This window comes from Humulus lupulus, chromosome 1 (genome assembly GCF_963169125.1).
Source record: "Humulus lupulus chromosome 1, drHumLupu1.1, whole genome shotgun sequence".
In the NCBI taxonomy this organism is placed as follows: Eukaryota; Viridiplantae; Streptophyta; class Magnoliopsida; order Rosales; family Cannabaceae; genus Humulus; species Humulus lupulus.
The window spans coordinates 285,109,248-285,124,682 of record NC_084793.1 but is presented as its reverse complement, the minus strand read 5'-3'; the positions used below and the strand labels follow the sequence as shown (position 1 = coordinate 285,124,682).

At 31.3% G+C, this 15,435-nt stretch overlaps 1 protein-coding gene across 2 annotated transcripts; it reads left to right on the top strand.

Moving 5' to 3' along the window:
- The first annotated feature begins 11,751 nt into the window (after nt 1-11,751).
- Nucleotides 11,752-14,501, top strand: LOC133808041 (probable N-acetyltransferase HLS1). 2 transcript variants are annotated; one of them, XM_062245847.1, is made up of 3 exons: nt 11,752-12,560; nt 12,811-12,998; nt 13,273-14,501. In XM_062245847.1, the coding sequence occupies exons 1-3, from the start codon at nt 12,375-12,377 to the stop codon at nt 14,135-14,137; spliced, it is 1,239 nt and encodes a 412-aa protein (XP_062101831.1). In that variant the 5' UTR covers nt 11,752-12,374; the 3' UTR covers nt 14,138-14,501. The 2 variants fall into 2 exon arrangements, with proteins under 2 accessions (XP_062101831.1, XP_062101832.1); XM_062245848.1 differs by lacking the exon at nt 11,752-12,560 and having other exon boundaries at nt 12,971-13,035.
- The last annotated feature ends 934 nt before the right edge of the window (nt 14,502-15,435 follow it).

Here is a 15,435-nt window from a genome sequence, read left to right as displayed (position 1 = left end):
AAAGCACAAAACCTATTTTTATCACTCATTTGCTCATCTTCTTCTTTGTTGAAAGGTCACGGCCGAAGCTCTCTCCCACCACCGTCCCTACCCACGGTAAGCCCCACATTGTCTATTTCTTTTTGTTTTTTTTTTCCATTTCCTTGCATATTAAAGCTTGAAATCATGTATATATACTTAATCTTGAGTTATTTTGAAGTTTTAGGGTAAAAATGAAGAAATATTGTGTGGGTTTAATGGTGGTTTCTATGTATGTTTATATGGTTATTTTTTGTAATATTTTTGAAATTTTATATAGGATTGGAGGACATTTTCATTATTTAAAACGTGTCTTGATCACTAAAACTTGATTTCTTTAATGTATATTTCGGTTTAGGGTATTTTTGTATTATTTTATTTAGATTAATGTTGTTTACATAATTTTTTATATTAAAAATTAGTGCTTGCATAATTTTTTATATTATTTAGGTAATGATTTTTTTAAAGTATATTTTTGTTAATTATATTATTTTAGGATAAATTCAATTACCATATATTTACTAATGTTTAACTTTTTATTGTAGGAAATATTTGTTTGAGTGTGAGCTCCCACTCAAGGTTGAAATATTTGTTCGAGGTTGAAATTGCGGTGAATATTAATTTTTAAGCTAAGTAGTAATTACTACTTAATTTTTTATTTTTATTTTTTATATTTATAAACTATTGTTAGAGGATTTTGAATATATTAGATATTCATCCATAGTGAAGTAGGTTCTGAGATAAAATTGTGTGCTGCGGAGATAACAGAAGGTTGAGAACATGTGTGCCTTAGTGAAGTAGGATCTGTGAATTTTCTGTGTGCTGCGGTGACTTATGGTTGAGAATATGCATATTGTTTGTTATATGTTTTGTTTGATGTGAATTTATAGGTAGATAACTTGGGATATGCTATAAATACAGAGGAAACACTGCCCAATTTTTTTTTGATGATATTAGCTGAACATGTTTTATAAGTTACTATATATAATAATAATGTTTTTGTTTTTGTTGAAATTTTAAATACATATGAATTTTGGATATGTTATAGAAATAAATGAAACTCTGTCCATTTCATTTTATAATTTAATAATTGAACACAATTTTAGAGTATTACTATACTAATTTTCTTTTCATTATCAACTTAGGAATTAGGTAGATATTATCATTATGGATAAGTCATGGATTCTTGAGAATAGAGAAACACAACAATTTCAAGACGGATTCAACCAATTTTTAGAATTTTGCCAAACAAATTGTAGTGATCCAAAAAGAATTCATTGTCCATGTATAGATTGTGGTAATGGAACAAAAGGAAATATTACCATGATAAAAAATCATGTATTTTGTCGGGGATTTGATACAAGTTATCGTACATGGTATTGGCATGGGGAATCATTGAAAAATAATAATCCATATCCATTTTGGAGGCGAGGGGTTGATGATTTGGGTTATAGTGATTTTGACGATCATCCTATGGAATTGCTCGATGAAGCACAAGAAGAGTTTGTTGATGATCCTTCAAAATTTGATAAATTGGTTAGATATGCAGATAAACCATTATTCAATGGTTGTCTGAAACAAAGATTACCAACGATGGTAAAATTTTACAACATAAAAGCAGAAAATGGAGTTAGTGATAAATGTTTTAGTCAATTTTTAGCTGCTTTTAAAGAGATTTTGCCGTCAGATAATTGCTTCCCTGAGTCTAGGTATGAAGTGAAGAAAACTTTAAATTGCATAGGCTTGAAGTATGAGAAGATCCATGCATGTCCGAATGATTGTGTGTTATATCGTAAAGAGTATGCAGGCATGGACACTTGCCCAGAATGTGATTCACCCCACTACAAACCTAACAAGAGTAAGGAGATTAGGAAACTTATTCCTCAGAAAGTGATGTGGTACTTGCCTTTGATTCCGCGACTTAAGCGATTATATCGAAGTGCAGAACACTCTGAAAACTTAATATGGCATGAGACTAGGCGAGTGAAAGATGGTAAACTTCGACATCCTGCAGATTCGCAGGCTTGGAAAAAAGTTAATAACTTAAATCCAGAATTTAAAACTGAAGCAAGACATCTTCGTCTAGGTCTAGCTGCCGATGGTGTAAATCCACATAAATCTCTAAGTAGTAGGCATAGTTCGTGGCCTGTCTTCCTTGTTATGTACAATCTTCCTCCGTGGTTAGTGATGAGAAGAAAGTTTTTGATGCTCACGTTAATGATTTCAGGCCCAAAACAACCGGGACACGATATAGATGTTTATTTGGCACCATTAATTGATGATTTGAAAGATTTGTATGAAAATGGTGTTGAGGCATATGACGGTTTTAAGAAAGAAGTCTTTAACTTAAAAGTTGTTTTGTTGTCGACTGTTAATGATTTCCCAGCTTATGGTAATCTATCAGGGTTAAGCACAAAAGGTTACCAGAGATGTCCAATATGTTGCACTAACAAAGGCTATTCGTCTGTCTAATGGGCACAAAATTTGTTATATGGGTCATAGACGATATTTGCCCCTAAATCATCATTATAGGGACAAAAAAAAAGCATTTGATGGTGATAAAGAACAAGGTGTTGCTCCTTTGCCACTTTCGGGGCAAAAAATTCTTAAAGAAGTAGAGAAAATTGATTTCAAGTATGGAAAAATGCAGAAAAATAAGAAAGTAAGTGGATGTTTCCAAAGGAAATCAATTTTTTTTTTGTCTCCCTTACTGGAAAGATTTACTTGTTCGACATTGTTTGGATGTCATGCATATAGAAAAAAATGTGTGCGGAAGTATTATAGGTACATTACTTGATATTCCCGGTAAAACTAAGGATGGTTTAACTAGTCGTTTAGATCTTGTTGAAATGGGTATACGAACTAATTTAGCACCTGAACAGAAAGGTAAACGCACATATTTACCTCCTTCTTGTTTCACGTTGTCCAGAGAAGAGAAAAAAGTTGTATGTAAATCATTTGCAGGTATAAAAATTTAATTGTGGCTTGTCAGGAATAAAATTATTTGCTTAGATATTTAAATTTTATTTTTAAATGGGTACACTATACTCATATGTTTAATGCTATTATGTAGGGTCCATCTTCATCTAATCACAAATCCCTATCACCAAGCCCACATTTATCATCAGTTGGATCTCACGTAGTCATCCCCGCTGAAATAACTCAACCAGAACCTTCAAATTGGTTAACAGATAACCAATGGGACAAAATTGATCTGAGTCTAAAATTTATAGTGAAGGAGTATTATTCCAATAAAGGAATAGATGGGGTTGTACAAGTTCCCATTGACCCGGAGTTTATAGGAGAACGCGAGGCTATCTTCATCACTTCGGAAGACGTTTATCAAGCAGCCTCCATGGATAATATTGGATCCTCAGCTATGCTGTTTGGTATGAGGTATGTATCAATCCGTTATGTCATTACAAACTATTAGAGGAGCTTGAATATATTAGATATTCATCCGTAGTGAAGTAAGTTCTGAGATGAAATTGTGTGCTGCGGAGATAACAGAAGGTTGAGAACATGTGTGTCTTAGTGAAGTAGGTTCTGCGAATTTTGTGTGCTGCGGTGGCTTATGGTTGAGAACATGCATGTTGTTTGTTGTATGCTTTGTCTGAATTGAATTTATAGGTTCTAATAATTTTGGATATGCTATAGAAACAGAGGAAACTCTGCCTAATTTTCTTTTGACGATATTAATTTATTAATTGAAAATGTAATATGAATGATTGATTCTCTACAGATGCATTTGGGAAAGCATGCACCCAAATTCACGACAATTATATAAATTTTTTGACACCGAACATCTTTCTATTGGCAATGATGAAAGTAAAAACTATACGGTGGATCTTATAGCCAAATGGATGATGACTATGGATAGACGAGGCCAAATATATTTCATTCCTTGGATTGTTGAGTAAGAACGAACTACTTAAACATTATCACTACTATGGTTGAATTTTAATTTTATAATAATCATATTTTATTATTATTTTAGTCGACATTGGATGTTGGTGCTCGTGATGATGCGGTGGATGACCATAATTTTGGACCCTTTAAAAAATCATAAATCTCCACCAATAATTACGGAGGTTATGGAAAAGTAAGTTCTTCAATTGTAATGTATGCATTATTAATTTTTAAAAGTTGAGAACATAATATGTATTTAATTAATTTTAATTTTTGTAGAGCATACGCATAATGTTTGGAAAATGAATACATCGGCACATTTACAAAATTGGTGAGATGTTCTTGTCCAAAACAACCTGAAAGTCATGAATGTGGTTATTATGTACTAAGATACATTTATGATATTGTAAATGCACCGAATCCAGCAGAAGTTATCAAGAAGAAAGTATGTTATATTTTAAACTCTTTTTTGCTTAAGAAAAACTAGATATAGTATTTAATTATCTAATCTATATTAACTTTTCAATTTTGCAGTGGTTTGACAAAAAGCAATTCAATGTCAAAGAGGATATACTACCACTACAAAGTGATTGGTTAGCTAGATTAATGCCATTTGTTTATGAAATCTAAATTTTTGTATGTATGTAAGATTAAAGTGCTAACTTATATTGGTTAGAATTATTAAAGTCTTTGATTCATTACCAGCCAATTATTTTGTATTAGATATGAAATGCATATATAACAATTTAACAAATTAGTTATACTATTGAAAATAATTCTTTATAATTAAAATTGAAAATTAATTTTTTTTATTAAAAATGCTGGGTTATCAATCGAAATTGATTTTTTTTTATTAAGCTCTTTTCTCTGCGGTTGTTGTAAGCCAACCGCGGAGAAAAGAGAGCTTTCTCTGCGGTTGTAATAAACAAACCGCAGAGAAAGCTCTCTTTTCTCTACGGTTTGCTTATTACAACCGCAGAGAAAAGCTCTCTTTTCTCCGCGGTTGGCTTACTACAACCGTAGAGAAAAGTGTAGCTTTTCTCCGCGGTTTGCATAACACTTTTCTCTGCGGTCGAATACACTGCGCTTTTCAATACTCTCGAAAACCGCAGTGTATTGAGTAAAAAAACCGCAGAGAAAGGCCTTTTTTGTAGTAGTGAAACATGATTGTGTCGTTGAAGTGTCCATTGACTTTGATGAGTTTGGCCATGCTCGTGAATACTTTGCTCTGTTTCGAGATGAAATACTTGAATTTTATAGAAACGAGATGATTGGACAATCATGCATTGCCTTCTACATGAGGTATGCTTTGTATGAAGTTAATAATATTTATTGTATGGATTTTCTTTCATCAACTATTTAGTTTTCTTTTTAATTAATGATATTTGTTGGTAGGATTTTGTACCAGACATTATTATAAGACGAGGAAAAGAGAGGATCGTTGTTGTTTATGAATCCGAATAAGGTTTCTACTTCCGTGACTCGTGCAAATAGTCGTGCTCAAGCTTTATGTGATAGGATGTTATATTGCACGTCTTAAAATCATGATTGGATAGTTATGCCTTATAACCATGGGTAAGTTTAATTAATATGCTTTTCATTGATACAAAAAAATAGAATCTAAAGTTAAAAACTTTGTAATACTTGTTCTTTCAACAGGGAGCATTGGATGTTATTTTTATTATATCGCAATTGGCATTATTGTTGTTTTCTCGATCCTTTCAATGCACCATTAGATAATAGGACAACCATCAAGGAGACCAGCCATGATGCATTTGAGATGTATTTCACGGAAAGAATGAAAGCACGTCAATAGATCAACAAACGCCCATCAGGAGTAATGTATTTCCAACCTACGATATGTTTCTATTTGTATATGAGTTTATGTATATGTAAAGATGTTTAAGATATTTAATACTAAGATTTGTACATGTATTACCAATCTTTATATATTGTCGTAAACAACCAAACAATATCGACTGCGGATATTACCTTATGAGAATGATGAAGAATGTACTTATCAATGCCCCTCATATCAAACATTTCTTGTCGAAACAAGTAACAAAGAATATAGAACTACATAATATTAATCTAGTATAATTTTTGTATATGCTTTGAATTTATTACCATTAATATAATTCTAATTAAAGTTTTGTTTCTTTGTTTTTTCAGTTCACCTCTGACAAACAATATACTACTCAAGAAATTGACGAAATTCGAGAAGAATGGACGATATCATTTTTACATTTGGTTAGAGCAAAATGAATGATGTTATTGCTAGCTTATTACAATACATGTTGAGAAATTTAGATTTCTTTTGCAAAATTTTTTTGCCATTTTTTTAGTATTTTCTTTTCAAATTTCTTTTAATACATTTTCGACACTTAAAGAGATATATTTTTTTTTAAATCAAAATGAAAATTGTAGCTGCATTTTTAAAAAAAAAAAATTACATGCAAAGCGAGTCCTAAAATCTTAATTTAAAGACACCCAACGGGATCTTTTAAGACACGCATTGCAAATCCTAAACACTTACTTAAAGGCACTCAACGAGATTTTTTAGGACTCGCAAAAAACCTCAGTTTTTAAGATTCTCAAATAAAGGACTCCCGCGAGTCCTAAATTTTTTTTTTGTAGTAGTGTCCATAATAGTTAAAATCTTGAAATTCCGTTTTTTATGATTACCAACTTAATTATTTAAATTAAATAATTAATTGTTAAACTGTTACAGAAATGTTTAAACAGATACCAGATATGTTTAAACAGTTTGTGACCAGAAGATAAAAACGAACATAAAGTAAAGAACACACGAATTTTTACGTGGTATCAGCAATCTTTGCAGATTGCTACTAGTCCACGAGGCCATGCCCAGAGAATGAAATTTATTAGAAGAATATCTAAATGATTACAAAACCAAATTGACTTATACAAATAAAGACTCCCTCTTGAATTTGTCGCAACTGTTGTAATCTAAACTTCTAATCAAATTTCTGAAGTGCTAAGATCTTGAACTCCCTTCAAATCATAACACTTGCACTTTTCCTCCCGAAAAGTGACTCACGAACAAGACTTCTCCCGAAGCTTGATGACCAATGTCCAAGTGTTTTCAACCTGCACAATTAACACAAAGGAAAACAATACAGAAGTACATTGTAATAAACCACTAAGAACTTGCTGGACTCAAGTTCTTCACATAATAAAAAGTCTCTCTAAAACTTGAAAAATATTTGGAAACTAATACCCAAGAGAGATAATCAAAAACCAACGACCTAAGGATGATTATATACATTTTAGAATCCCTTTAGGCCGTGGAAAACAAATCAGAAATTAAACAGCCAATAAATGAAAAATCTTCCAAAACAGGAAAGTCAGAATCTGTTCAAACAGACTGGCAATCCGTTCAAACAGATTCATTGAACCTGGACAGTTTTTCAACCCAGTTTCCTTAAATAAATAAGGAAACAATATATCCTTTATGATTGCAAGCTGTACACGATTTCTGGGCAACCAAAACAGATAAATAAAATAAATACTAATAATTTCCAATTCAAGAAAAAGATAATCTTTTATAGGAAAATATATATATTTATTTTATTAACACATAAATAAAAATCTGAATATAGAAAGACATATTTCACAAAAACAAGAAACTACCAATTTTCGAAATTCACCACAAAATATTACAAAAGAGGAAACTACTAATTTCGAAAATACCCTTTTAATTAATTTTGTCTTTATTATCAAAAATGCCAATAAAGAATTTTACAAATCTTATGTAGCAAAAGACACTCCTCTATTTTGCTATTTTGTATAGATGATTTTGAGTCGCCCTAAAAATCTTTTTTATTGTAGCGTATAAAAATTTCAACTAGTTGCAATTGTTATCGTAGTCAAATTAGCTACTATTATTCCTTGAGTCACCATTGGTAACGCACACAAGGGTTAAGTACGCAAATTTCATTATCATGTTCACCACATCATCATCGTCATTTGCCATAGTTGTCTACATTTTAGTGTCCTCATCGAGCGTGTGATGGTCATCGTTATCATCATAAATAGTGATACAATTATTTATTTTTGTCATTGTCATCACTCACTTTTTTTTGATCTTTCATACATGTCCTTATATATATATATAAACAATTTGTCTTTTTTTGAGACTATGTATATTACATTTACATATATTTAATTAATAATTTAATAATGGCCACTGTCCCAAAACGAACTAGTTTCAATAACAGAAAATAGCTAAAGAAGACAAAATGTTAAATTAATTGTTGTTAAATCATTTCTCTACTACCTTCCGTGCTCGTGCTAGCAATCTGCTGTTAAGTTCTTTATACTTATATATATGTCAACTATATCATTAAAAAACATATATACTAATATAATTAAAATGTTATTAATTAATCAATATTTAATCAATAAAATATTAGAAGACAAATAAACATTATGTCATGTTTGGATAGTGAACTTAGATTTAAAAAAATATAAAAGAACAAACGAGTTGATATTTGAATTTTATTTTATTTTTTAATTTTTAACATGGAAATAAATAAATATTACATTTGATATATAAAATTATCTCAAATTTTTTAATAGGAATAAGTTATCCTAAATTAGGGAATGATTTTTTTAATATTATCTTTAATTTGATAACAAAATTTTACTGTAAAATTATCAAATCCTATCCTATCAAGCTTAATCTATACATATAATCCCACAATATTTCTTCTATATAAAAAACGTGTAAATAACATAAATTTTTATTTTAATAATTTATTTTGTTAATTTTAACCGAATATTCTAAGTATTTAACGTAATATACTTTTAAAACTAACTAAAAATAGATATTTATTAATTATATTAATATAAATTCAAATATTATAAAATATAATTATTATAATAATATTTAATATAAAACTACATATATAATAATTATATTAATATAAATTCAAATTTAAAATAAAATATAATCATTATAATAATATATAATATAAAACTTGAAATTTAATAATTATATTAATATAAATTTAAATATTATAAAATATTATTATGATAACTAATTATATTAATATAAACTTAAATATTATCAAACATTATTATTATAATAATATTTAATACAAGAGTAGATATTTAATACTTATATTAATATATATTTAAATATTATAAAATATCATTATATAATAATATTTAATACATAATCTTAATTTTTATTAAAAAAATATCATTTATGTTTAAAAATATTATCATATATATTTAAAAAAATTATAACCAATATTTTTGTTTAATTTTTTAATTATAATACATGTTCATACTAATATTTTATATATAATATTGTTTATTTATTTGAAATTTATACATACAAATTTAATAAAATATTAATAAATTTTATAAATAAAACTAAACAAACGTAGATTACACGTTCTTATTTTTAGAAAAAAAAATTATTATAAAATTATATATACAATACTAAAATTATATATATGCAATACTAAAATTAGAAAAAAAAAATTATTATAAAAAAGCTAAATCTATAATTTCCTTTTTATAGTATATACGTACACCATTATAAACAATAAGAGGATTTTCTATCAGTAAGGTTATTGCTACGAAAAAGTCTCGGACTAATTAGAGGACTCTCCGTGCAATTTCCTTAACCTTTTTAGTGCCAAAATATAATTCTTATAAAATAGATGATCCAAGAAAGCAGGAAGTTTCGTGGGTTTTCCTTAATATTATTTTCCTAATATATATATGTAAGCCACCACATATAAAATGGACATTTAAAAAAATTAGAAACAAAGCTTCCATGTAGTTTACTAGTTTATATTTTTATTGGATTTTCCACTGTTGATTGTGATTTTAATTATAGAAAAGTCAATGTGTTCATCAACAGTCTCTTTATAAAATCTACAACTAATTGTGCAAAATATTATGGGAAAAGTACACTAACTTGAAAAGATAAAGAGAAATCCTTACTCAGAATATATGGTGGTAGTGACTAATGATAGCAAATATACCAAAATTTCAATTTGCAAAAAAGGGTCCAACCAAACATGAGAAATAATATTGAAGAAAATCAGAGTAGTCTTTAAGTACAACAACTCCAAGCCTATGGCCAAAAATGCCTAGATATTTCAACGAGACCCGTCAAATGTAGGGACCCCAATTATCATTTTCAATAACTAATTTTTTAATGGTTCGTCTTTATTCAATAGATAATTAAAACAAAAAAAATATATGATAATATATTTGTTAGGTGCTTTCTCTTAACCTACGCAAAAGTCAGTTTGTCTTATTATTTGTGTTATGTGTAAATTAAAATATACTTCTGAACTTAGAAACTTCCAAGTCTACATAGCTTGTTTCGTCCGCCTTTATGACCATTCCTCCTATTCCTTTCATTTTCATTAGTTTGATTTTAAAAATGTTCAATAATTAAGGGTCATTATCATGATCTGATTTTTTTTTATCCAAAATATATTAAAACAATAAATATAGAAAAATTAGACCGTTCTTATGCCCCACATATTTGTGTTCTCACTAGTTATTAATACAAAGTTTATTAGTAGAAAAAAATGATTGATTAATCAATAGTGTTACTCGAAAAAAACCTATTAATTGTGACGTGCCGACTTCCTAGAGTCAATGTCCAATCATTGTCGAAACTCATTTATTTTCTGTAATTAAGTCACTCCTTCGCTTAATTACTACAAATAATCACAATTACGAGTGATCATAACTTAATAGTCCTTTCATTATCAATAATTAGAATCACACTGTATAGTGAACTTTTCATGTATATTTTTTATTTTTTTTCCCAATGAAGTAGTTAAATCTCATATATCCAATCTTTAGATTTCAAACTGTATTTTTACCTCGTTTACAGATTTTTCCATCACGTGGTTTTAGGACTGAGATGGGTTTGAATATATATATATATAGCATTAGAGGTGTGTGAAAATCTAAGCCACTGATTTCATGATTGGTGCCTATCACAGCCGTCCACTTGATTGTGATGGGAGGATATTTATGATGAGGCTGATCATCATTGGAAATGCCACGTTATCAGTCCTTCTGCTTAAAGAAAAGCCATTTTTGCAGAGGCAGCACTTATAAAAAAAAGATAATAATAATCAACGGCCGAAAACCCAGGGTCTTGTCTCACTAAGCAACGGTTCTAATTCGGCCACGTCGCCATTTTTGCTATTACATAAGAAAGGCCAAATGTCATGCATACATATCATGTCATGCACACGAAAAATGCCAACTTTAATGTAACGCATAAAGCATGACATGGATATCATGGATGATGTGATGATATTAGCTCATAGAGCACTCACCTGAGTAAATTATTCATGCCCATGCCATGATGTTGATGAAGATAATGCATGTCATGGTTTGATGTATCATGTATGGGATGGGATGGTGTGGGGTTAAGTCGAAGGGATGGAATTTGTGGAGAGAGAAGGGAAAAAAATAGTAATGATTAGAAATGGGGTCATAAATGTCTCTTAAGAAAATTAAAAGAAAAAAAGAAAGAAAGAAAGAAAGTATTTTTATTTATTTAGGAATAGTATATGGAAGAATCACAAGACTGCGCAGCCATAGCCGCCATTTTCTCTACTATCCTACTTTTTGTTATGTCATTTTGATTTTTTTTCTTTATTACTTTTAATATAGTTTTTTGGTTTCTTTCATTTATTTTCCTTGTGATGTTGTTATTTACTAGTACTACTATACAGACCCACTAGTCCTATGGAAGGGAGTAGAGAAAAAAAAAATATTTATTCGAAATTAGTGTAGATAAAACGAAAAAGAAGAGATAAAGACACGAAAGAAAAGCTGAATTAATTAAATAAAAGGAGAGAGAGAGAAGAAGAAGAAGAAAATAAAAAAGAAGTGTGGGGATTCTAGAGAGAGAAAGGACACAAAAGGACCCAAAAAACAAGTATTTAAAGCCACCACCAGGCCACTCGTACCACTGCAATGATATGATATGATGAACTACTCACCACCTAAGTAGAAGAAGAAGAATCAGCTTAAAAGCTCCCTGACCCTAACCTCAACTTTTTCTGACTATTAATATTTTTTTCTTTTCAAATTTTTTCTCGGCTACCCAGTACAGCTTTTGATCATATATGAGCTGGGTTCTATCTAGTTTCTCAAATTTCGAAGCCTAACGAGCCTTTTAGCTTTGTTGCTTACAACACACGTTATTTAAGCTGTTTCGCGGCCTTGAAAAAGCTGCGATTTAACAGTGAACACTCATTTGCTCTCTCTTTCTCAAGTCTCAATCATTCCCTCTCTATAAAATCACCATCGTTTCGTTCCTTTCGGCACAATCACACTGGTGGGCTTTCACCTTTCTGTGTGCTACTACTTTCAGAGAAGAAAGTTCTTCCTCCTCCATTGTATTCCTCTTTCTTTTCTTGTTAAAAAAAATGGACGGAGAAGAGAGTAAAGTTTCATTAGTGGTGAGAAACTATGACCAAAAAACAGACATTTGGGGAGTGGAAGATGTTGAGAGGCGATGTGAGGTTGGACCTAGCGGCGAGCTCTCTCTCTTCACTGACCTTTTGGGTGACCCAATTTGCCGAGTCCGAAACTCACCTGCTTACCGTATGCTGGTAATTAGACCACTATTCTATACATACCAATAAACACACTACCAAGCTTCTTTTGTTTGTTTACTCTGTTCTTTTTTATAACTCTCATCAACTTTTCGTTCTTTAATTCATTCATTTCTAACAAAAGAAAAAATATATATGTATTCATAACGTGGGGTTGGTCGTTACATATTCTTCGTTTTATAAATAAATATATGAAAGAACATCCAAGTTTCTAATAAGGTTGGAACATGTTTATTTTCCAATACAGGTAGCTGAGTCGATAATTGGGGAAGAGAAAGAGATAGTAGGAATGATCAGGGGATGCATCAAAACTGTTACTTGTGGGAAAAAGCTTTCCAGAAATGGCAAAAACAATAACGAAGCTACTCCTAAACCTGTCCCTGTTTATACCAAGGTCGCTTATATACTTGGCCTCCGGGTTTCTCCTCTCCATAGGTACCAAACCTTTTGGTCCTTCTCATGAAAAATAAAAGTAATAACAAAAGAATACAAATCATTGTGTTTTCTTTTCATTTTCGGCTCTGTTTTCTCCTTTATTTATTATTCAACTTAAATAATACACCATTATCGTTATTAATATTTTTTTTAGTCTCGAGTTCTGAAAAAAGAATAAAATGCCCACCAATTATTATGTCTTTATTAAAATACCCTTTTGTTTATTTCTGTTTTTGATGATGATTTTTTTATTTTTTATTTTTTTAAATAATAGGAGGATGGGTATTGGGTTGAAACTGGTTCGTGATATGGAAGAGTGGTTCAGAGAAAATGGTGCTGAATATTCTTACTTAGCAACCGATAACGACAACCAAGCTTCCGTTAATCTCTTTACCGACAAATGTGGATACTCAAAGTTCCGTACACCATCAATACTCGTCAACCCGGTTTTCGCTCACCGGGTTCGGGTCTCCTCACGGGTCACCGTGATCAAGCTATCGCCTTCCGACGCCGAGTTCCTCTACCGGAAGCGTTACGCCACCACTGAGTTCTTCCCGCGCGACATCGACTCGGTCCTCAACAACAAGCTCACGCTGGGGACGTTTCTAGCAGTTCCACGTGGCACTTACACGACAGAGACGTGGCCCGGGTCGAACCGGTTCTTGTCGATCCCGCCCGAGTCGTGGGCGTTGCTCAGCGTGTGGAACGCCAAGGACGTGTTCACGCTTGAAGTCCGTGGCGTGTCGCGAGTGAAGCGCACGCTTGCGAAGACGACTCGGGTCCTGGATCGGGCTCTGCCCTGGCTCCAACTCCCTTCGGTGCCCGAGGTGTTCAAGCCGTTTGGGTTGCATTTCTTGTACGGATTGGTAGGCGATGGCCCACGCGCGGTTAAGTTCGTGAAAGCGCTCTGCGGTCACGCGCACAATTTGGCGAAGGAGCGTGGGTGTGGTGTAGTGGCGACGGAGGTTTCGAGCCACGAACCGCTTAGGTTAGGTATTCCGCACTGGAAGAGGCTATCGTGCGCCGAGGATTTGTGGTGCATTAAGAGACTTGGGGAAGATTATAGTGACGGGTCTGTCGGTGACTGGACCAAATCACCTCCTGGCTTGTCCATTTTTGTTGACCCCAGAGAGATCTAATTTCGTAAAGAATCCAAATTAGGTTCAAAACATCATCATGGGCTAATATCTTAATTTTTTTTTTTTAGAAAAAAAGAAAAGAAAAAGAAAAAGTCTTTTTTTTTTTTTCTGATTTTGTAACCTTTTATTTTTCGATGATATTCTCGTAGGATAAGCGATTTTGATAGGGGTGGGAAAAGAGTTTCCTATTCACAAAGATATGGGTCTTTTCTTTTGTTGTAAAAGAGAATATCACCATTGTTTTTTGTTTATTTATTTTTAATGTCATTGATACCAGTCATGTAAATGAATGTGACATTTTTAGATCCTCCTTGAGCCAAACACAGCCTTAATTTAATGTGGGGTTGGATTTATCTTTTTGTTATATGATGGGATTTACTTTAGTTATTCTAAAATCCAAATTGTCCTCTTCCTACTCTATTCCTAGCAATTGTTCTCCAATTTTGTTCTGAGAAAACTTTATTAAATATATCTCTTTTGTTTGTGTCAGTATATAAGAATATACGATTGAGAAGGTAACGTAATGACTAGTAAGTAGAAAGTTTTTAATGAAACTTTTGGAGCATATAATTAATTTGTCCCATGATGCTTCACTGCTCTGCTAAAAAACCTTATCTTGTTCACTTTTAGTTAAGAGATCATTACTATTTGGGTTAATTAGGCTCCTAGTATCTTCCTAATTAAGGGTAAGTGGTCCTGGTTGTCGTACCTGCGGGGCAATTCTGACTTTTCCCAATGTAAAAGTGCGCATATATGTTATCAAAATTCATGTGACATGATATAACATAATGGGTACTTTTTTTTTAAGATGATGATATTTTCTTTTTGGTGGGTTTTGGAAGGGAATTCCTCTTTTGGGTTCCATATAATTATATTATTATTATTATTATTAGTATATTGTGATGATGGGGACGATGAAATAGACTTCAGAGTTTTTGTTTTTTAAAATTTTATATATGGGCAGTGGAAGATAATGAAATCTAAAAAGAAAATGAATAGAGTGGGGAATGGAGGAGTAGAGGTATTTTCCAGGTCTTTACCTTCTTCATAAGCACCTATTTCGCTTTCATTCCATTAGTTCTTATTGTTTGGAATAATTGGATTATAATAGTTTAACAAGTGGATTTAAAAGCTTTCGACTATGACATTTTTCAATACTATATTCAATTGCACAACGTTCACAGTTGCTCTTATAAAATTAAACACGAACAATACGCTATAGTGAGTGGGAAAAATCAGGGGTTAAAAATATGCATTATTAGGTTATTTTTTATCAACACAATATTTTATAATAATAC